This window comes from Ursus americanus, chromosome 18 (genome assembly GCF_024610735.1).
Source record: "Ursus americanus isolate L20-20 chromosome 18, mUrsAme1.1.p, whole genome shotgun sequence".
Taxonomy (NCBI): Eukaryota; Metazoa; Chordata; class Mammalia; order Carnivora; family Ursidae; genus Ursus; species Ursus americanus.
Window position 1 is genome coordinate 4,976,800 of NC_142144.1, and position 21,444 is coordinate 4,998,243.

General features: G+C 57.8%; 1 protein-coding gene and 2 non-coding genes across 12 annotated transcripts in view; all 3 read right to left on the bottom strand.

The window, feature by feature from the left end:
• Window positions 1–1,685: 1,685 nt before the first annotated feature.
• The window catches only part of PRRC2B (proline rich coiled-coil 2B), an 87,781-nt gene continuing 68,022 nt past the window's right edge, over window positions 1,686–21,444 (bottom strand). For 4 of the 10 annotated variants that reach the window (XM_045771272.2, XM_087869244.1, XM_045771268.2 and 1 more), the window contains 15 exons: window positions 21,212–21,357; window positions 20,486–20,627; window positions 18,775–18,857; window positions 18,065–18,253; window positions 17,722–17,919; window positions 17,211–17,297; window positions 16,373–16,477; window positions 16,027–16,219; window positions 15,156–15,253; window positions 14,080–14,207; window positions 13,274–13,514; window positions 10,341–10,520; window positions 9,662–9,753; window positions 7,495–7,576; window positions 1,686–6,220 (listed from right to left, as the gene is read on the bottom strand). In XM_045771272.2, the coding sequence (XP_045627228.2) occupies window positions 6,086–6,220; window positions 7,495–7,576; window positions 9,662–9,753; window positions 10,341–10,520; window positions 13,274–13,514; window positions 14,080–14,207; window positions 15,156–15,253; window positions 16,027–16,219; window positions 16,373–16,477; window positions 17,211–17,297; window positions 17,722–17,919; window positions 18,065–18,253; window positions 18,775–18,857; window positions 20,486–20,627; window positions 21,212–21,357 (2,099 nt within the window). In that variant the 3' untranslated portion in view covers window positions 1,686–6,085. The remainder of the gene's footprint in view (window positions 6,221–7,494; window positions 7,577–9,661; window positions 9,754–10,340; window positions 10,521–13,273; window positions 13,515–14,079; window positions 14,208–15,155; window positions 15,254–16,026; window positions 16,220–16,372; window positions 16,478–17,210; window positions 17,298–17,721; window positions 17,920–18,064; window positions 18,254–18,774; window positions 18,858–20,485; window positions 20,628–21,211; window positions 21,358–21,444) is intronic. The other 6 variants (XM_045771273.2, XM_045771271.2, XM_045771270.2 and 3 more) reach the window with 6 other exon arrangements.
• LOC123775767 (small nucleolar RNA SNORD62) lies at window positions 11,306–11,390 on the bottom strand. Its single transcript, XR_006775153.1, has one exon. It is a non-coding gene; the product is annotated as a small nucleolar RNA SNORD62 (small nucleolar RNA).
• On the bottom strand, window positions 15,562–15,638 carry LOC123775768 (small nucleolar RNA SNORD62). Its single transcript, XR_006775154.1, has one exon. It is a non-coding gene; the product is annotated as a small nucleolar RNA SNORD62 (small nucleolar RNA).

The window sequence follows — 21,444 nt, forward strand, 5'->3', positions numbered from 1 at the left end:
GCGCCAGGGCACCGCGCGTGCGCCGCAAGGGCTGTCAGGGTGTGGAGCGGCGCGGAGACCCGCCTCTGTCGTGCGTCGTTAACGGCTTTGGTATCCCGGGAACTTAGTGCTCGCTGAACGCTCCGGTGTCGTTTTTAAAAAACAAGACAGTCGGTCCTTAACCGTGTCCATCTCAGTGCAGTCCGGCGAGCAACTCGCGTGCGGATGTCTGCCGCTCCCCGGGCTCCGGCTTCTCCGGCCGCCGCTCTCTCGCCCCTCCTCCCCAGGCTCCCGCAGGCTCCCGCGGGCTCCCGCGGGCTCCCGCGACCTCTGCCGCCCCTCCCCCGCGCCCCACAAGGCTCCCTTGGGCCCCTGCACCCCAGCCGCAGCTCTTCCGTCCCCCCAGGCGTCCCCGGCCCCCGCGCGGAGCCTGTCCTGCGGGTGACACAGCGCCTTTGGCCAGGGGAACGGCGGGGCGGGACGGTTAACCGACGGGAACACCACCCTTGTCAGTCTCCCACGTCCTGGTCCTTTCGTGTATGTGTGTGTGCATCTCACGGATGGGTACCTCAGGGTTAGGAACTACAATTACGGTTCTTCACTGTGCAAGATTCCCCCCCCCCACGAATGTTGGTCAACCCAGCGTTAGAGGACACGGGTTACGAATGTAGGGGTACCTCTGACTTAACCGTGCCTCGCCCAAGGCTGTGGAGAGGGGGCGAGCTGCGGCTCACCCCGCCTGAGGCCGGGGGCTCCCTGGGCTCCGGGAGGAGTGGGGCTGGCTGGCTCCTGGTGAGGTTCCGTGAACCACCCGTCCCTAGGGGCAGTGGATCCAGGGAACGGGTGTGGCCGCTAGAGCCAAGACAGCCCATGCCCAGGTCCCAGTTCTTCCATACAGTCAAGAGGCGCAGAAGGAATCTGCAAGGAAGGAGTCTTTCCTCATGGAAAGTGTTCTTCGCGGGGATGATTTATAAGTTTCCTACATTCTTAACTGGTGCCCACGACCTCTTTGAATCCACACTACCCCCAGGAGGTAGGTACTGTTAAATCGACATTTTCCAGTTGAAATTGTGACTGGGGGGGGGGGGGGAAGAGTGTCCTTCCGAGTCATGCAGCTGGGGTGGGGGTGGGGCAGAACCGAGCATCACCATCGGGACTCAAATCCAAGCTCTTGATCCCTCACTTCCCCATGCCTGGAGCACTCATCCTTCCTACTCCACAGTGCAGCATAATCCTCTCCTCCCAGCAAAAGAAAAGGGTCACTAAGAAGTGGCAAGAAAAGAAAGAAAGAAAAAAACATGCAACAAAGCAGGGGCGCCTGGCTGGCGCCTGACTGGCAGAGTATGTAACTCTTGATCTTGGGGTCCTGAGCTTACTTAAAAATTTAAAAATAATAAAATAAACCATGACAAATCAGATGCTTTCTCCTCTGACCCACCCACTTCTCAGAAGTAGGGGGAGGGCAAAGCGCAGGCAGGTGTCCTGCACACCTTAATTATCACCCACCAGGAGAAAGAATGGGCACTAATGCTCACCCATTTGGAAGATGCACCTAATCTATAGGTTTCAATCCCTTCTCTCCCCCACCTTGTTTTAAAGCATTTTAGCCAAGTCCCGATTTCCACATAAGCTGTCCGTAAAAATTCTTCCATCTCTCTCATCAAATGACAACAGAAATCGAGGGACACACAGCCTGAGAAAGCATGTTCAGCTTTAGAGCTTTTTCTCTTTTTTTTTAAATTTTTTTTATTTAAATAAGGAGAATTCTTTCATATGGAAAGAGCTAGTACAATCACATATTTGAAAGGAGAAACAATAGGTACTGTTCCGGAGGGAAGGGCAAAGGGTGAGTGTGCCACCATGACCTGCTGAATCCATGATTCCGTTTCCCATCCAAGGCAAAAGCTTCCCAAAAAATATATAAACAAGCTGCACATTACACCTTTAGCCATCGTCTGCCCTTTCAAATATCTGGTCTACATGAAAAGACAAAGAGGAAAGGCCAAAATAAAAACAAAAGGGAACAAAAACAAAACACAACCCTCAAGAACAACAAAAAACCCAAACCCTTTTTACTAGGCAAGGCATGAGGTCAAAAGCTTCGAGTACAGTGTCCCCTTTCAACAATGGAAGAACGTCATCCACACAGCCTTCACAGAGATTTCCACTCCACGGCTTCGTAACATGCTGAAGACAGGGTCCTGGGGACACTGCCACCCAGCGAGGGTGGGGATATGGTGAACGGCAAGGTCAGATGCGCCTGGAAGATCACTAGCCAAGTATGCACTGGTGGTCCCGATGGAGGGCATGGCTGGGGACAGTGCCTGATCCCAACACTGAGCCACCCTGTCCCAGGTGATCTCTTGGGTCCAGCTCACATTCTCAAGCAGGAAGAGATGGCTTTCTGGAAGCCTGCATTTCCCATTCAGCACAGAACATGACAAAGCACAAACACTCTACTGTCCTTGGTTGTCAAAGGCCATTTCCCGCAGACCTAACCCAGGCTTGCTCTGCAAGCAGTGAAAAGGGACAAATACAGATTAGAGAGGCAACATGCAGCTACTTGGTGGAGGGGAATCGAACAGCAGGGAGGGGCTTTACCAGTCTGCCACACACTGCCTCAGTGGGCCATTTCTGACACGGCCGTGCACCCACGTGCACACCCTCTGCCTCCGTAGCCCTGAGCATCAGTCACAAACCTCACCACCCGTCCAGAGGGCAGGTCCAGAAGACAGGAGGGCGAGGGCATAGCTGGAGAGACCAGAGGTCCATATTTCGTAAGATTCCCCAATATCCCTAGAAGTGGCTGGAATGACCACAGCTTTGGAACTCAACCGATTTCTGAATGTGTAAGTCATCCTCTGTTTTCCCTCATAAGGATCCCAGAGGCAGAAGTGTATGAATTTCAAGTCTGAAAACAATAATGTGGATTAAAAAGGGGGAAGCAACGGTAAAGAAAACCAGACCAAATATAACCAGCAGGGAACTTTTCAGGGGGGTGTATGCCTCTTGGACACTCGACTCCACACTCTGGGATTTCACCCCACTGAGTAGTTGACACTGGACAGACACTACTGCGGGGTCACCGGTTGCCAAGCAACGGGCTGCACCATCAATGGCCAGGGCCAAGCTGCCAGCATCAGAAAGGAGGCAGAGGTGCAGTGAGAGGGCTCTGAACACTCCCACTTCCCTCCCCCTACACCAATCTCAGCCCCAGAAAGGTAAGTGCTGGTCTTCACCCGTTCCCACCAAAGGCCCCATGGCGTCCTGGTAGAGGCCTCTGCATGGATTTGCACTGAGGATGGGGGTTTGAAACCAAAATAAGACCCTAAGCCCTATTACCTTGAGCTGGGTTCTAAAACCACATGAAGAGAAGAGATATTGCACCTTAAAACCTCTCTGCACTAAAAACTGCATTTCATCAGACTGAGGAAGAGACAGGGGTCGGGCAGGCCTCAGAACTGCCCTCGGCCCCAAGCCCAATTTAAAATCTGTATCTTAGTGGGAAAGAGACCGCAGCTCGGGCACACGGAGGTGGCGGATGCACTGAACGTCACATGCAATTTCCTGGCCTTTCCTGCACAGAATGGTTCAGACATTATATATAAATAGAGCAGTGAAACATTTACTTTTTTTTCACCTAGACCTACAACATCAATACATATAAATAAATTCTAGTGTTTTCTGTTTTTATTGGGGAGGGGGAAAGAGAGAAAATACAGGGGTAGAGAAAAGGGCTGGCGAACAGGTGACCTTTTGTTTTTATTTTTTCTCAAACAGGAAGTACTGTCACGCGGATGGCAGGTTCACCTGAAGGGTACACCTTGAGTTTGGAACAGCATCCGGGGCGGTTCTGTTGAATTTCAACACGAGAAAACCTTTTTTTCCTTTTGACATACAATGTGCACCGGAATTAGGTGTGCGGGCCTGGCCGTGTTTCTGAGCGTACAGGCGGCGAACGTGTGTGGCTCCTGCAGGGGCAGCCGGGCACGGGAGGCAGGTGGCGGCAGAGGGGAGCGGTGGGCAGGGCAGCTGGTCACAGGGACAACAGCAGTCACACACTCGCAGGGAAGAGAAAGCGCAGACGAGCACACAGGGCAGGCAAGTGCGAGCCACCCGTCAAGCGAGCGGCCCTTGAAGGGACCTCAGCATCAAGATTCGGGCATGAAGAGGGCCAGCTGGTGAGCAGCACGGTCTGAGGGTGGAGGCAGGAAGGGGAACACAAAGCTGCACGTGAAGCACTAGCACATCTGTCAAGAAAACCGACCCTGTCCGGAGGCCCCCGCGTCCGGCCGGCACGCTCGCCCGCGGGGTAAAGCGGGGAAGAGCCCCGAGAAGCTACGAGCGCTGTTCCCGAGGCGCTGCTCTCTACCTGGTTCTACGCTAGACACGCGTGCGGCGGCCCCGAGGGTGCGCGCTGCGGGGCTCACCCCACTCACCTCCTGCTTGTCTCCGGAGCCAGGTCCTCCCTGGAGCCACCGGGGGCGGTGGCAGAACTCGTGCAGGTAGGTGGCGGGCCGGTTAGTTACTCTGAAGAGCATGTGCGAAACCTGGCATTTGCCTTCCCCTCTCCTCGGAATGACAAAATCGGGGAGGATTTCCTTCTAGGACTTATTTTAAAAAGAAACGACAAAAACCCAGCACAAAATGGCTCACACGAACGTTCTGCCAGGGCCACCGCTACACGCCTAAGAGGCTTTTCTCCGAGGCTGCCCGTGGCCGCGGCGGACCGGTCAGACCGCCAGCCGTCCTCCCCTTGGACCCTGCCCCAGCCATCCGGGAAGACGGACACTGCCCGGCTCGGGCCCTCTGCCCCACCTGGGTCTGCGGGGGGAGCGAAGAAAAGGAGAAAAAGGAAGCTCTCGCGGCAGCCTCGAGGGCCACACGCCTCTGCCGCGGACCCCGCCTGACAGCCGTCCACGCGCCCGTCCCCACGTGAGGGCGCCTCCCGATTTCCAGGGGCGAGCTGTGCGGAAGGTGGCGGGACAGGAGGATCCAGACAAGAAAGAGACAGGCTCAGAGGAAGAGGAGGGCATGTTATGGAAGGCTTCAAGGAAGGGCGTGCGGGGCAAAGAGCGGCCCCCAGGTGCCGGAGCCCAGGGGCAGGGATGCCGCCGGGGCCCGCGGTGCTGTCAGCTCGCAGCGTCCAGGCCGCGCCGGGAAACCCCGGGGACTCCGTATCTGCGTGATTACCTCAGCTGCCCCGCGGTCGGGATGTCCACTGGCTTTAGAAGAGTCCAGGACAGAAATTGTGTCATGATTATGCTAAAACCACCACTGGCTTCACTGGGCTGCCCCTAAGCTCTCGCGGTTGACCATCAGATCGGGCTGGAACCCAACTGACACCCCAACCTAACCTGCCCCTCCCCCTCACTGCTCGCAAGGAGCTGCCCACCCGCGTGCCCTCCACGTTTTCTGCGAGCACCGGCACCGGTTAGCCCACTGAGAGCACGGGGGACGTCCGCCCAAGAGTCCTGTGTTCAGGAATCGCAGGGACGGCCCAGTGGCCCCAGGAGAGAGGGGGAAGTGTGGTACAGAGACAGAGGAGGAGTGAGGGAGAGGATGGCAAAGAACGTAGAAAAGTTCAGCTATGCACACATAGCTTCTGTTTTTGTTTTGTTTTCCTTTCTCCTTTGTAAAAACTTTAGCTGCTTTTTAAAACAAAAAGCCTCGAACTAAAATGGCCCTGCTGCCAAACCACTGTGACTGGGGCCGGGAAGGGTGGGGGGAGCGCCGCGAGAAAGCGCCTGGCGGGGGAGCGGGGAGGGCTGGGGCTGGGCGGGGAGGGGCGGGATCATCGGTACTGCACAAAGGCTTGAGTCACTCCACGGTCACTGTGGACAGGAGGCGGGGGACGTCGTGGGGACGGGGTCATTTGCTTGTTTGCTTCGTAGTAAAGCGAGCAGGTCAATGCCACATATCCACGGGGGCAAGCTGGTCGGACAACGGAGCTTTCGGGAGTGAACAAGGGAAGGGAGGTCTCTCAGTCCGGGCCAGGTGGTTGGACGGTGGATCTGGTGAGATGTCCGAGATGTCCGAGCGTCTGGCTGTGTCCAGGCCGAGCGGCCCTGTCCTCAAGGGAGGGGTGAGGCGTGGCCAAGCACCTTCAGGCCTTGCTCTCCTCCACTTTGACCGCCCGAGGCTTGATTGCTCCGGTTCGCTTCATCTGGGAGGCGGCTGAGGGGGCCTCCTGCAGTTTCACGGCTCCCAGGCTGGGTTTTTCATCCACTCGTTGTTTGGCCTTTGGACAGATGAATGTGGACAGAGACAGTTACCCTTATGCAGAAACATCTGTCTGGATACACAGCACCCACCGCCCCCGCCTGCTCCTGGGTCACAGAGAAAAGCTACCCTAAGAAGCCCATCCTTTGGTGGAAGGACCAGACCGAGAAGGAACTCCCCGAGGAAGGACACGGGCATGAGGTGCTCTCTCCCTTCCCACAGGTGCTGAGGGCAGTGGTTCGGGGAGGCAGGAATATGGCGGGTCCTCCGGGAAGCATTCTGGGATGGCCACGGGCCTCTGCAGGACTGACACATCCAAGGCCAACTTGGAAGGACCTTCTCAAATCAGTGCACCCCGTGCCCCAAGGGTAAAAAGCCCCCGAGCAGATCCAAATGCACCCCACGAGTCGTAACTCCTGAACGTTTGCCGAGGGGCACGGGGCCACTGTGTGGACTTGGTCCTCCCCCATCTTCGACGCCCCCCTCCGACTCCTGCTCTCTTGGAAACCTTTCCCCAGGACCCTAGTTTGGCCTGGAGATTCCCAGTCAGGGTCCCATTAACCTGCAGCTCTGTGACCAGCCTTGACTCTGCCCCCCACCGGGCTGTGAACCCTGCAAGAAAGCTTTAGCAGCTCAGTCCAAGCAATTCAAGGGGCGACCCTCCGGGGAACCAAGTTAGGAGGAGCGTAATGAGCGATCAAACTTCCGCCTCCGTCAGCCAGGAATGCGGTTTTATTAAAAAGCCACGCCTGACGTGTGTGAGCTCTGGAGCCCCAGCGCATCTTCCAGCAGCAGCGAGAACAGTGCCCGAAGGCACAGACACTGAGAAACCCCTTCTGTTACAAGTGGGAAAGCGTCGTTCCACGTGTCCTCCCACCCAGCCAAGACAGAGACGAGACACAGCACTTACTAGAGCTAGCACGCGCACGCACACACGCGCACGCACACACACGCGGCTTCTAGAGCTGACCCACAGACCTAACCGAGTCCCAGCGCCTTCACAGCCCAAATCGCTATGGAGGGAGAGTCCACCTTCTGGCGTCACCTCCTCAGAGGAATCCGCATCCTCCCTTCTCTGCAGGACAAGGAAGGATCCAGACGCCCGTCAAGAGGAGAAATGCCTTCGCCAGGAGGGACTCGGGCTGCCGGCTCCCGGCGCCACGCTCTAAGCGCTAGGGCACGTCTCTCTTTTTAAGAGGAGCACTCAAATGGGTTGGACAGTCCCTTCTCTTTTGGCGCTTGGAGACGGGCCTAAGCGTCCGGGGCTGGAGGGTCTGGAAAGCCATCTTCTACCTGTTGAACGTAGTGTCCCTGCACAGAGCCCATGTTAACTGCTGATCCAGAGGGCTTCCCACTGGGGCTAGCAGAGCTAGGCCTGAAAAAACCAAAGGCAGGGGGTGAGAACACACGCGTCGCCAGAGAAACCGAGTCAAGCCTAGCACACGGCGCGGCCCTGGCTCGGGCAGCGCCCTCTCGGACGGAGGAAAGCCAAGACCTCAGACAGCCAGAGTGCAGAGGGCGCCGGAGCAGCTCGCAGAGACGCACCCAAGGGCGCAGGGGCTGAGGTCCTGGCTGTGGGCAGACACTGACCGGACAGGTAGACGGGCAGTGACCGTCTCTCGGGGTTGGGAGGGTCCGGACCAATGGGATTCTGTGACCCACACGAACGGTCTATGAAGCTGATTTCAGAATGGTGCCAAGTTTACTCCTAGTTTTCACTTTTTTAGACAGTGGGGGCAGGGGGGGCTGGCGAGTGGAAAGAGAAACCAAAAGGAGCAAAAATCTTTCGGAACATCTTCCTGGATGTGTTCCGCTGACGACACTACCCAGTTCTCCTGATGCTGACTAGCTGCCACGCGGATGAAAGAGACTCTGTGGTCAAAAAAAAGCCTAAGACGTGCTGTGTGTGGAGCTCCTCAGGACCCTTGACAATGGGGCTGCCCAGACCCTGTGCCAAGGGCCACGACCCCAACAAGCACGCCCCCGTGTGTCTGACCAGGGAACCCTGTTTTGGCAGGACATGCCTCAGAAGTCCTGTTTCCAGAAAACGGGGAAAACACCGCTCTAGAAAAATACACCGATTTTCCCCACCCGGTTACAACCCCAACAAAACAAAAGCTATTCGTGACGGATTCTATCTCCTACATGTGCTCTTGCTCGGGGAGCCCTGGGGTTGCCTCTGTGGCCACCTGCTGCTCAGCACTGCCCACGCGGCAGGGGTGACAGCATCTGCTTATCCACAGAGCTTCCCTCGTGACTCCCAATTACGCTCATCGTTCTGTGCTGCTGTCTGTGTTTCTCACACAGTTCTGTTGTTTTGGCCTATGTGGAAAATATGGTCAGAACACAAAACAAACTAATAAAAATAAATGAGGCCAAGAAGATAAAGAACGAACAGAAAAGATGATGGAATGGGGAAAGGTCCCACAAATGCCTTTCTCTGGAAATGCAGGTGGAGCGTGGAATGACGGGACAGACAGGAGGGACGAGGACTCGGCCTCAATGCTTCAAGAGAGCGCAGCAGAGCGGCCGCGGCAGGAAGACGAGATGGTGCTCTGATCTGCGGGAGTGCTCCCCGATCGGAGGGCGGCTGCACGCCCCTAGAGGGACCTCGGGGCACCCTGGAGCCCTGACGCTAACCTCTCAGAGCGCTGCAAGTCATGCGTGTCTGTTCTACTCGCTTACAAAACAGGAGGGCGCTCCAGGCACCTCCCACGTGCCAACAAGACCTGACTGCGCGCGCGCCCGCCCACCCACCCACCCGCGGGCCTCAGGCCAGAGCATGCTGCCTCCCCCTCCCCGCACACTCTTCCTTGGGGGCCAACATGTCAGCAGAACCAGAGGTTCTTCGACTTTCTAGCACAGTAAGTAATTCATCCAAAGCCACCCCCAAATCCAGCTAAGGGACCTGGGACAGTTACTGGGGGCAGAGACCGAGACCGAGGACGCAAAGAGAAGGGGCCACTCCGCGCTATGAGAGGCACACATGGCCCGGCAAGGCCAGAAGCCACAGGCCCTGGCAGGACCAGGGGCCAGTGCAGGGAACATGCAGCCCCGGGAAAGGAAATTCTCCTTGCCTTCCAGGGAGTGTACCTTCCTGGCCAGTGGATCCTTTGGAAAATCTGCTGAGAAAGCTTTGAGTACTGAGGTCGGGCCTCACGCTTTTAAAACATCAGCCGTTCCTTTTCCTACCTGTCCAGAAAGCTCTCCCAAACCAGAGCATTTTACTATGATGACTAGAAGCAAAACCACTCTGCCAGTTCCTGATTTCCCCATGGTTAACTAAAACGTGTGTTGTGTCCCGGCACTGAAATTTCAAGGTGACACGTGGCCTCAAAGGGGACCCACCTCAGTGCCCTTCCACGGCTCTCCCTGGGCCCCTAAGACTCTTCTGAACCACGGAGTCCCGTCTAGACCAAGTACCCGGCAATGCAGCATCTGACCCCCAGGGCACCTTTACCTGTAAGTCTGTGGTGACGGCACGGAGGCTCCCGAAGGGACGTTGTGTTTACTGTCGGCAAAGTGGAAGCCCTTCATCTCCATCTGAGAAGACTGAAGACACCAAGAAGGAATGAGAGGTTGTTTGATGGCCCCGGAGACGCCTGGCCCTCACCGACCCACCCCGTGCAGAGCCAGCCGATGAGAATTTCCAGGGAGAGCGGGATCGTCTAAAGGAATCTGCACTCCCCTTCCCCTCTAGTCCAGGCTGGAGAGGCTGCTTCTTGGAACCAAGAACTGTGCATTTTTGTTCTCTTGAAGTGGAGTGGGGAGAGAGGACTGTGCACCCCCAGGATGGCCGTCAACAGAGCCTGGACCCCAGTCCTACACATGCTCTATGGGGATGTCTGGGACCAGTCTCTGAGACGGCCCCACCACAGCTCCCCGGGCCCATCAGCCCCAGGCATCACCACCACACACTCCTTCCTTTCTGCTCTGGGTCTCGGCTCATGTCGCTGGCTTACACGGGAACCAAGGGGGCCCCACCATGGGGTTCCTAGAGGACTTCACGAGCAGGAAACCAGTGGTCTGGTGAGGCCAAGAGCTCGCACCTGCCCTCTGGCCCTTTCTGCCCCAACAGTGCTTCCTGACTAGCTAGCAACGATTTTCCCCGGGACACAGCAGGCTGGAGTCCTCCTCACCTCTCTGCTGGTGTTAAGGACCGAAGGCTGGGAGCCAGGTGGGAGGATTCTTCGGGGGGCCCCGACAGAGAGGCTCTGCCCCTGCGGCAGCTGGATGGACTGTGGCAGAATCAACGGCTGCTGCCCAGAGCCGTACCGCGGCAGAGGCAGCTGGGAGCCAGGCAGCGGCATCGTCAGCTGCTGGAGGACAGACACAGTCAAGAGGAAGAACAGATGTGGGGGAGAAAGCCACAAATTACTGTTTACACGTGACCCCGAGAGCGAACACACGTTATACTTCAGGTTCTCATTTCCCCAGAATTAAAGCACGGCCTCTGCACAGTGAGGTTCTGGATTTCTGCTAGGGCACACCCTGGAAGGTAGGGCGAGTCTGACTGCTGGAACCAGGCAGGTGGAGAAGGCAAGCTCAGAGCCGGGACAGCAGTGGACAGCAGGTGCCACGCTGAGGTGCTCCTGGGGCGAGCGTGGGATGCGAGCGGCTCCTCTCCGGGGCTGGGCTGGGCCACGTGCACCCCAGGCCTGCACCCAGCAAAGCTTTGCGGAATACACATTATGTGCACCGGGGGGGAGCACCAGGACACCCAGACCCGGGGAGCAGCAAGGACAGGGCCACACTGGACCTGGACCCAACATGGGAGCGCAGGCAGCAAACCCCTGTGCGTGGGGGTGGGGAAGAGTTAGGGAAGGTCAGGAGCACTTCTCAGGAAGTAATGTCCAAGCGAACCCCCAGAAGCCAACGGTGTATGGACGTGTATCTACGTACTCGTTTGTGAGGCACGAAAAGGCAAAACCCCTTTACTGTTTTGCCTCTAAAGGTGATGGGAAACTCAACCGGGTTCTGGGGTTCAGGGCTCCTGGAACTGGAGACTCTTGGATCCTTCTGAAGGCTATTATGACAGCAGAACGTGTGTGTATGGGGTTGCGGGGCTGGAGACTCAGGACTGGGGCAGGGAGGCCACTTCTTGTCTCTCAGTCACTTTCCTCTTCATCCCCCTGCATTGAGTCCACAGTGGGGGGTCAGAAGGATCTATTGGAATTGCATCATGGAGACAAGTGGCAGCCAGAGCTCCAGCCCCCACGCTCCTCCTTGCACACGACAGGGTGCGGGATGAGGAGGAGGATGGTACCACACTTTGGAGTGTGTGGTGTGGCTAGACTTGTGTTTTATAGGGGGCACCCCGGCTGCTGTGGTAAGAACAGACTGTCGGGCCCAAGAAATGGCTGGATTCTGAATACTTTCCAAAGGTAGAGCCGACAGCACCTGCTAAAGGACCAGAGGGGGTGTGGGGGCAAGTGGGGACCTACGGGCAACATGGACAAGGCAGCCAGAAGGACCGGGAGAAAAATCAGGTTTTGGACTTGATGCCTTTGCGTATTATGTTTGAGATGCCCTAAGACGCCAGAGCGGAAGCGACAGGCAGCCCACGGGCCAGAAAACATATAGCTGGTGGGAATGCGAAGACCCAAATTTTGATGGGACTTAGAGCCAAGGCCTAGACAGAGGTTGGAGGGCAGAGCCCAGGGGGCACGGGGAGCGCAGACCACGCAGCTGAGGAAGAGGATTCCACCAGGATGGTGCATGTGAACCAGAGTGAAGAACACGCTTCCGGGGGGTTACGAGCACCCTCTGGGTCAAGTGCTATCAACGGGTCAGCAGGATAAGAGTAAAAGACAACCATCAGGAACGGACCGGTGTCCTTAAAAAAAGTTTTATGGGTTTGTCTCTTTAACGAGCGGAATAACAGGGTCAGCTGGGTGTGAACGAGAGGCGGCTCCTCTCTGGATGGTGGCCCCGCAGCGCCTCTGAGGGGACGGCAGGAGCCCGGCTGGAAGGGCCTCCCCCTGGCACGGCCAGCCCACCCCTGTAGCAGGAGACCCGGCAGGGAGCGCTTTGTGCAAGATCTCGTTTTGTCACGGCTTGTATCTCTCTAGTGACACGGGAAGCAAGACGCGGGCAGGTGGAAGATGGCGAGGAGAAAGTTGCAAGTCTGAAACCGGCAGTGGGAGCAGGGGACTGATGGGCCCGAGTGCAGGGACACAGACACTCCCAAAGGTGGCTGTCGGCGTGTGGCCACAGGTAGCCCAAGTGGGTCTGGTTTTCCACAGGCGCAGGACTGGACTTTACCCAGATGAGAACACCGGAGGCGGGCAAATGCCAACAGGGCGGCTCTGCTAAGCCGGGCAGGGAAGGAAGCGAGCCCGCGGGGGCAGGTGGTAAACGGATGGCCGGAGCTGGGTCGCGTGAGACGGAGAGAGCTAGAAGAGCAGAGCTGGTGACTGGTAAGACCCTTAAGCTTGAGATGATGGAAGAGGTCCAGCTGCTGGCGCTGACCAGCCAGGACGGGACCGTGAGCACAGTGCAGCACGGGTGGCAAGGGGGCCGTGGAACGGAGACCAGGTGATCATGTATGCAGACATCAAAACCACCAGCGGCTAGATCAGGAGCTGTGCTGGGGAGACTGCGTTAGGGGCCAAAGCAGGGGAAGAGTGACCCTCAAAGCTGTCTGATACTGCTGACGGTCACGGGAGAGGAAGACGTGGAGCCAGACACGGAGTGCCATTACGTGGACTCAGGGCAACATGGAGGCCAGTGGAGCAGTGGACAGTACGGGCTCGAGAGTTGGGGTTTTGGGGAGAAGGGAGGGGAGAGCAGCCCAGAAGCATCAGTGGGTGTGCCAGGACACACGCCCCATCTCCAAGCCCCCCGGGACGAGCGCGGAGAAAGGCCGCGGGAGAGGCAGTGCTCTCAGGGGATAAACAGGAGACGGGACCGTTCCCAAGAGGCAGAGGACCTGGCCCCAGTCCCAGCAGCCCAAGGACCAGTCGCAAGGTTAGAAGCAGCAAATCACACATCAAGAAGCAGATAAAAAGGAAAAAACAGTCATGAAAGAAAGAGGCCTAGTGTTCTGGGCAGGAGGGACTGAATTCCTGACCTGCGGGAGCTGGGAGTCCAACAACTGGGAGGCGCCCAGGCCAGCAGCCTGACCCAGCTGGCCCTCGTAGACCAGGGCTTGGTTTCCACTCATGGGCTGGTAGGGGGAGCCGGACTGGGGCTTCACCATCTCTAAGGGCTGCATGCCTGGGAACGCCGAGTACGGAGGCTTCAAGGCTGTGCCTCCTGACAGGATCACGGTGCTGGGCGGTGACAGGCTGGGATGCATGTACACCTGAGATCTGCAGAAGCCAGACAGACGCTGGGTCAGACGCGGGGGGCGCCAGCAGACTTCAAGCAAGAGCCCATGCCACGACCCCCCGGAGGGCTTGCTCAAACCCACATCACTGGCCTCACCGCCCCCACCCCCGGGTTTCTGACTCAGGAGGCCTGAGACAGAGCCCGCGAGTCTGCATTTATAACAAGCTCCTAGATGGTGCGGATAGTGCCAGCCTAGGAACCACAGTTTGAGCGTCACTAGATTACGTATCCAGGCTGTACAAGGCACGGGAAAACCTGTGTGGTGCCGAGGCCCAGGACTTCAGACACATGGAAAGAGCAGACCAAGGGTGGTGGCTGACGGGGAGGGGCTGCGAAGGGGTAGGATAATGTGGAAAGAAAAAACAAAGCCCATAAAGGGCCAGCACGCCCACACAGCTCGTGCAGCCGTCAATAATGACTCTGATGTGACCGCGATCACCCACTCCGCCCCCACCTCCACAGCAGAGAGGCGCGGAGCAGCAGCACAGCCGAGGGAGCGAGCCCACTGGCCGTGGAGGTGAGGTGGGCGCCCTGGCTGCATCTCACCTGAAGGGCTGTAAGGAGCTGAAGATCTCCTGAGCCTGGGAGGCAGGCAGCCCGCCCCTCAGTCCCAGCTGGGCTGGAGCCTGCAGAGACGTGTGGAGGGAAAGCGGGATCTGCTGGGCAGCGGCAGCCTGCGGACAGGAAGCCGGGCAGGTAACCGCGGGGCCCTTCGGGCTGCTTCTCCACGCCCCACACCTCAGCCCACCCCTCTCCACACGGCAGCTGAAACACTGCCCCAAATGCACGCTGGGGCATGTCCTTCCGGTGCTTTCCTTGCTCTTGAGAAAAAGCAAACAACGGGTAATAGTCCCAAACCCTGGTATGTTCCTACACTGTATTCCGTACAACAGTGAGAACGGATCCTAGCTACAGGCATCGAGAGCGGTGCGTTTCGGAACCAATGGTGAGCGGGACACGCACGCGAGGAATACACGTGGTATGATCCGGTTACGCGAACATCAACACCTTGTAAATCTAAACCACGTGAAATTTAAAAATAGGTTTTATAAAGAAGTCGGGACAGGCCAAGTCCTCTGTCCGCGGTCCCCAAATCTGCTTCTGCCCAAGGGCCCCACCATCCTGACACACAGGTCCGTGGGGTGCTGGACCATCAGAAGGCTCCACACCGGCTTCAGGAGGGAGGCTTCCAGAAGCCCGCCCCTTGCAGCACAGAAAATACGCCCATCCTACAGGAAAACAAGTGCCTGCATGTTTCTAAAACTACCTCTTTCTAACGCATCCATGCCTGGGACTCTAGGCCTCTCTTCTCTTCATCAGAAGGATACCTGATACCAAAGGATACCAAAGAGAATTCCATTTCAGCTAATTCCCCAGCTAGGACACAGGAAGAACTCTGAGAGAGGGAAGCTGAGAGTCTGGAGCGTGGAGCTCCATTCCTCTTCCCCATCTCTCCTGTGTCCGTTCACTGAACATTTCCTGGCTGCTAGGACGGGCTGGGAGCTGGGCATTACACGTGAGGGACGCAGGAAGCGAGCTAACGCGCCAGTCAACGCAGGAAGTGACTCCACTGTGCGCTGCACCCCTGTCCCCCACGCGGCCGCCTGGCTTGCTCTCATCACCTGCTGGTAACTCTGCTGCTGAGGTATGCTTTGGGGAACCAGCCGGGGCTGACTTGCGAACACGTGGCCGTCCAGGTATAGAGGCGGCAGGTGGCTGCCTGCAAACAGAAGCCCAGACGAGACAACAGAGTCAAGCCTCACTGTTCCTGGATGTTCCCACGTGCACACCTTCCCAGGGCATCGGCGGGGGGTGGGGGAAGTGTGTGCAGAGCCTGCACAGGCCCCTGCCGCCAGCCGTGTTCCAGCAGCCCCACACCGACTCACCCGCTGGGGAACACAGGCAGGCGGCGGCATCGGGGCCCAGGAGCGGGCACCGGCTCCAGCCCACCCTTCCCACCCGGGCCCCAGCCCACCGGCCCGCACCCTTGGGAGCAGCTCCACTACGTGGAGGTGGCCTGGGTCTCGGCCCATGGCTTCTCCATCCCCCTGCACTGAGTCCACAGTGGAAGGTCAGAATGGGCCACAGGAACTGCACCACTAGGGCTCGGCAGCTGGGCCCTCGAAACCCCCACCCTTTCCCTCTGGCCACCAACACAGCAGTAAAGATGGCTACCACTTATCGAGGGCTTGGCTGATACAAAGCACTTTGCAGGTGTGAGCTCGTCTCCTCGGCTAACCCGCGGAGAGCCAGTCTTCTCTCACAGAGGCTACAGCGCAGAGGGCTGAGCCACTCAGCGGCGGTGAGCCGCGTCTCTGCTGGCTCCTGGTCTGCTTCCCAGGGAAGGGGAGCAGGGAAGCGGGGAGTGCCTAGGAAGCTAGGCCACCCGACCCACAAACTCACTCCTACTTCTGCACACTCCAGCGATCCAAGTTTCCCTTGAGAACGAGGGAGGCGACCCGCCAAGCTGGTTCGGGCCGGGGAGCGGCATACCTGGAAGAGAAGCCGAAGGCGCGACAGAGGCCACAGGCATGGGTGGCATGGACACGCCGCCAAAGGAGCTGTAGTTGACCCCGTTGGAGGCTCCCACAGATGACGGGGGCTGGATGCCTGAGCCTGCACCTCCAGGAGAGCTCTGCTCTGGCAAACTGGGTGAGTTTTCCCAAGCCTTGCGTGCAGACTCCATCTGAAAAGCAAGGGTGGCAGAAGCATGACCACCAGGGACGCAGCGGCCAGCACAGATGGAGGACGCGGGCCGGCGGGCGGGGCTGCTCGCTCCTGCCCCTTCCCAAGCTAAGACACCCAGGGGGCCCCCCGCCTTGTTCTGCACCGGTGTTACCTTCAGGGTGAGGTCCGCGGTGGGGAAGGACATCTGGGAGAGGCCAATGGCCCTCTGGATGTGATGGTCGCGACGGAGGATGGGAATACTCTGAGTTAAGCCCGCCTGGAGGGGAAAAGGAAACCATGGAATACGACAGGCACAGAGGCACAGGACAACACAGCACAACGCACCTTCAGGTCGGGCCTCATGCACTCAAGACCCCAGGGATGAGGCTGCCAGCAAGAGAGACCCGGTTATCTCCTCCAGATAGCAGCCTTCATGGATTTCCACAACAGAATCCACGAGAGCCGCATCCACGCCCCCACCCCACGGAGCATGGAGGCACCCAGACCTAGCTTGGAGAGCCCAGGTCCTGCCTCAGCCGCCACACCCGAAACTAAAAAAGAGGTCCTTGTAACATTTCTTTGGAAATGTGGCCAACAGACCCTCCCATACAAGCCCAGTGCCCAGGAACATATTACAGGGATTCTGAGAAACTGCTCATAATGAAGACATCTGTCCCAGCACCATCAAACGTACATAACCACAGGACTTGGAAGGTCGGAGAATCACAGACTGTCAAATAAACCAGACCTTAGGAATTACACTTTCTCATTTTAAGATCACAAGACCAGGGTGTGGAACATTTACACAACTTGCCCAAGGACATGCAACCAGCTAGAAAACGCGTCACGCCTCACACCCAGGTCAGGTGGCTAACCCCAAACCAGGTGTTGGTCCCCTCGTCTGGCTTCAGAGTCTGCCCCCCCCCCGCCCCCCCCAGGAGGCTTGCTCCCTCCTCTCCAGGACCTGCCCGCACAGGGAACAACAGAGCCTGGGGTGGAAGCACACTCACGTTACTGGCCAGGGCATCCTGAAGTTTGACAACTGGATTCCCCGCAGGACCAGAGGCAGAACCAGGTGGCAAGCTGAAATCAGAGTCCTGAAAAGAAGGAGGAATCCACTGAAATTACCCGGCCCACCTCTCAGCAGAAACACATGTTAATCTGATCCATAGTCTCAGTGACTCAGAACCTCGATGGAGCAGCATTCACCAGACAGCACCCAAGAAAAGATGCCACCCCGAGCCTCCCTCTGGGCTCCCTGCCTGTGCCCACTGGCCAACCCAAAGGAGACAGTGAAGATAACTGGTCTGCTCAGCCTGAGAACCTGGCTAGTGTCAGAATAATCTAGAAGGCAGCTCAATAGCACCTGCCGCGTCCAGCACACCGACATGCTCCCCCAGAGTTCCGTTCAGCTCCCATTTCCCTGCTCTTTCTCGGTGACGACACTGTCTCAGCACCCTCGTCTCTCTCCAAGTATAAAAAGAAGGGGGGGGGCGGGAAGAAAACACATCCAAACCTTACTTTTGGATTAACTCCAAATTCAATGGGCGGCACCGGCAGCACGGAGTCCACATGAATCTCTACTCCGTTAACAGGCGGGATGACAGCCCCCTGCAGCCGCTCGGCCCCCTCTGAGCCCTTTCTGTTTTTCAGAGAACGCTCATTGCCGATGGGTCCTGGTCTGTGCTCCTTGCTCTGTCCTGAGCCTTGTTCTGCATCCTTGATGGAAAAGCAGACGCTAAGAAACACAAGCTGGAAGGACCCCAACCCCCAGCTTCTGAGCCCCAGGGAGAGGGGAAGAAGAGAAAGGACGATGGCCCCTCCTGCCCTGGCCCAGATCTCTGTGAACAGACTTCCAGTTTACCTTCGGCTCAGGCTGCTTCTGAGCCTGCTCCTTGTGGCTGTCAGCCTTGGGCTCCAGGCCAGGCCCGTTCATGTCCTCTGGTTTCAGAGTGCCATATGGGGAGCTGCGCTGGGAGGAGGTCGCAGACGACTCCCGAGACTCAGCGCTCAGGTCAACGCCGCTGTCCCCCTGGCTGCTCTTAAAACCCTGCTGTGCGAGGCACAAAAGGGGTTAAGAGCCCTGACCCCCAAATGCCAACATGGGACCAGGAGGCAAGACCAAGCCTATGGCTAAGACACATCCCCCCAGTATGCCGGACCTTTTAGTCCTGTCCTGACCTCCGCCCCGACCCACCAGTGGTGCCCAACAAATGAAGAAACGGTCGAAACCGCAAGACGCGCAGCAGGTGCCAGGGACACAGCTGCCATGCTTCTCCCCGGTGACCCAGGTCAGACAGACCGACCGCCACTACAGGCTCGTGGGAGGGGCCCCGGTCGCCCCCTCTCCTGGGTTATTCCCCCTTGCCCCTTCACACGGGGACCTACACAGATGAGAAGCCAAGACCGGAGACAAGTACCAAGCCAGGGCCTGTGGGAGTGGCCCCGGGGCCAGGCTCAGTGGCTGTGGGGAGGGAGAGCCGGGCTGCGTACTGGGTGCACGAGGCCCAGAACGAGCCAGCCATGGGGGCGGCAAGCGTGCACGCAGCCCCGAGTAGCGGGGCAGCCACTCACCTCGGCAGAGCCAGGCTCGGCGCTGTTGAAGGCAGTGGCGGCTTTTGTCCAGGAGTCGTTGGTTGGGGTCTGAACGGGGAGGGCTGCCCGAGGGAGCAAGACGGGAGAGTCAGGGCATCACAGAGGAACCCCCATGCGGGAGAAACAAGCCCAGGGGCCACTGCCACACTCGCAGGCTGCCCCGGCCCCCCGCCCCCGCCCCGTCCCGACAACGGCATGCCAGACAGCAGATCTGCCCACAGGAGCTGGTCGGCTGGCTTTCCCCAACTTCCCAGCATCCTCGGACAGACTCTAATAAACCAGCTCCTCTTCCCTTCATCGATCACGTGCTCTAGCAGGCACGCCGGCGGCCTCTCGGTCACTCTGCGAGGATCCCGTATTGCTACCCCTGCCAAGCGCAGCTTTCTTTCGCTTACGCCAGCGATTCACTTCTACAAGCCGGCAGCTCCCACAAAGACTTTTAAAGATTCAAGCCGGTATCGCTCAACTCCTGTTAGCTCGAGGACACACCAAGATTCCCACAAAAGCCACAGACCCTGCGTATGTACACGGAACTGGACACGCTGTTTTCAGGTCCAGCCCCCTCGCCCCGAACGGCTCTGAGCAGCCGGTGAGGCGCTGGAGCGTCCTGGCGGCAAAGGCCCAAGAGCAGGGGCAGCTGGAGTGTGATTTGCTCCGAGTCACTGGCTGGCAGGGATCTGGGGACGTTCAGAGTGTGACACCGCATCACTCCCATGTGCAACCAAACCATCCGACAGCAGTATTTTATTTAGAGATTATTATACCTCCAATTAGAGTTGGGTCTCTTAGAGTTTTATTATTTTTTTAAAAGATTTTATTTATTTATTTGAAAGAAAGAATGAGCGAGGAGGGGGAGAAGGAGAAGCAGGCTCCCTGCTGAGCAGGGAGCCCGACGTGGGGCTTGATCCTGGAACTCCGGGATCATGACCTGAGCCAAAGGCACACACTTAACCCACTGACCCACCCAGGCGCCCCTCTTCCAGTGTTATTTTGCAACATGCTGGAAGCAAGCTGACGCGGTGAAACCCCAAGAATCAACACCCAGAACCCAGAACTGTGGGTGTCTGTCCTGCGGCTCCGCGCTCCGGAAGCCTCGGCTACTCTGTATGACACACCGGAAACGGATAATTTCTCTAAGCTCCCCTGTGAGGCATCGTGTGTCCTTCTTTCATTCACCTGTGCACTCTGCAGGGCTCTGCCCAGAGGAGGCATTAAAGAATCTGCTTGATTAAAATGGTTTTGTATTTTAAAATGAAAAGTTACCAGAAAAAGAGTTCTGGATTTGAAATTGTTTTAAGAAGTTCAGGGAAACAAATTTTCCAAAGAGTCGGGTCCCCTCACTCTGTGTTGCTAAGAGAACATCTGACTCTCTTCGCCTCCCTCGAGTCAGTCACCTGCCACTCTTCCACAGGTAAGAAGAAAGGGGGACAGACAGGGGCGGGAGCTCTCATCGTCCAGACCACCGGACGCACGGAATGCTGTGCTCTCGCCCCAAATCTCGGGCAGGGAGAGCTTGCTTCCGTTCAGGGGCTGAGATGGTATCGAACACTGTGGCCCTGAAGAGGACGCAGGAAACAGGCAAAGCTCCCCGGGCATCCACGGCCCCAAAGCAGGATGCTCCCGACAGGGGACCCCGGGCCCGGGGGACGGCCCTAGGCCCCGCAGCTGAGCCCAAGCACCCAGCTCTTACCTTGGCTGCTGCTCTCCCAAATCTCGGTGCCCAGGCTACTGCCGGGCACGGTCACGTCGCTCTGCTCCAGGCACAAGTTGTTCTGCTTTTTAGCAAACCGAGGAGGAATACGGGAGGAAAGACCGCGCCCCTTGACAGGCATCTGAGGAAAAAAAGGTGATGCAGTCCAGCCTCGATGTGAAGCATGAAGAACGACAAGTTCTTCCCAGGGAGAGCACCCTGGGCCCCCAAACCACACCGTCAGAAACTGTTCCGGAGGTGCTGGAATGCTCGCCTCTCGACACCTCGACCACAGGTAAATGGCAATGCCAACCAGACCACCCTTGGAAGGGGCCGACAGACCCACGGACACAGACCGCAGAGGCTGGGTGCGCAGTGGCCAGACCCGACTGCGTTTGAGGACAGGGTCTTCGACCCTCGTGACGCCCCGGGTGACAAATCTCATCCCACACAGGCCAGAGCAGTGGGAGGAGGGTGGGCTTAGAGGAGCTGATGGAGGTCTGCATCCTACTGCTGTCACCAGGGACAAATCACCCTCTTTGAGAATAGGGACACCACCCCCTCCTCCCACAGGACAACAGGGGTGGTGGTGTGTCCTGGGGCACAACCCACGCCACAGAAGCACTCCCTCCTCCCCCTCGTCTATCTTGGGCTTCATTCAGAACTCTCACCCTTCGGGCTCTGGGTTTCTCTGCACCGGCCTGCCCTCCCCGCCAGCCCCCTTACCTGCACAGCCTGCTCCTTCTTCCTCCTCTCTTCCTCCAGCAGACGGCGCTGCTTCTTGGTCAGGACCTCGATGAAGCCCTCACCAGCCATGGGGCCCACCTCACTCTCCTCACCAGGGCTGGACCCGCAGTTTTCAATGATGGAATCTGAACCCAGATTTCACGAGAAGGGACAGTGTTTCCATTCATCACAAGAAAAGATAACCCAACCCTACCAGCTGCTGGTATCTAAGG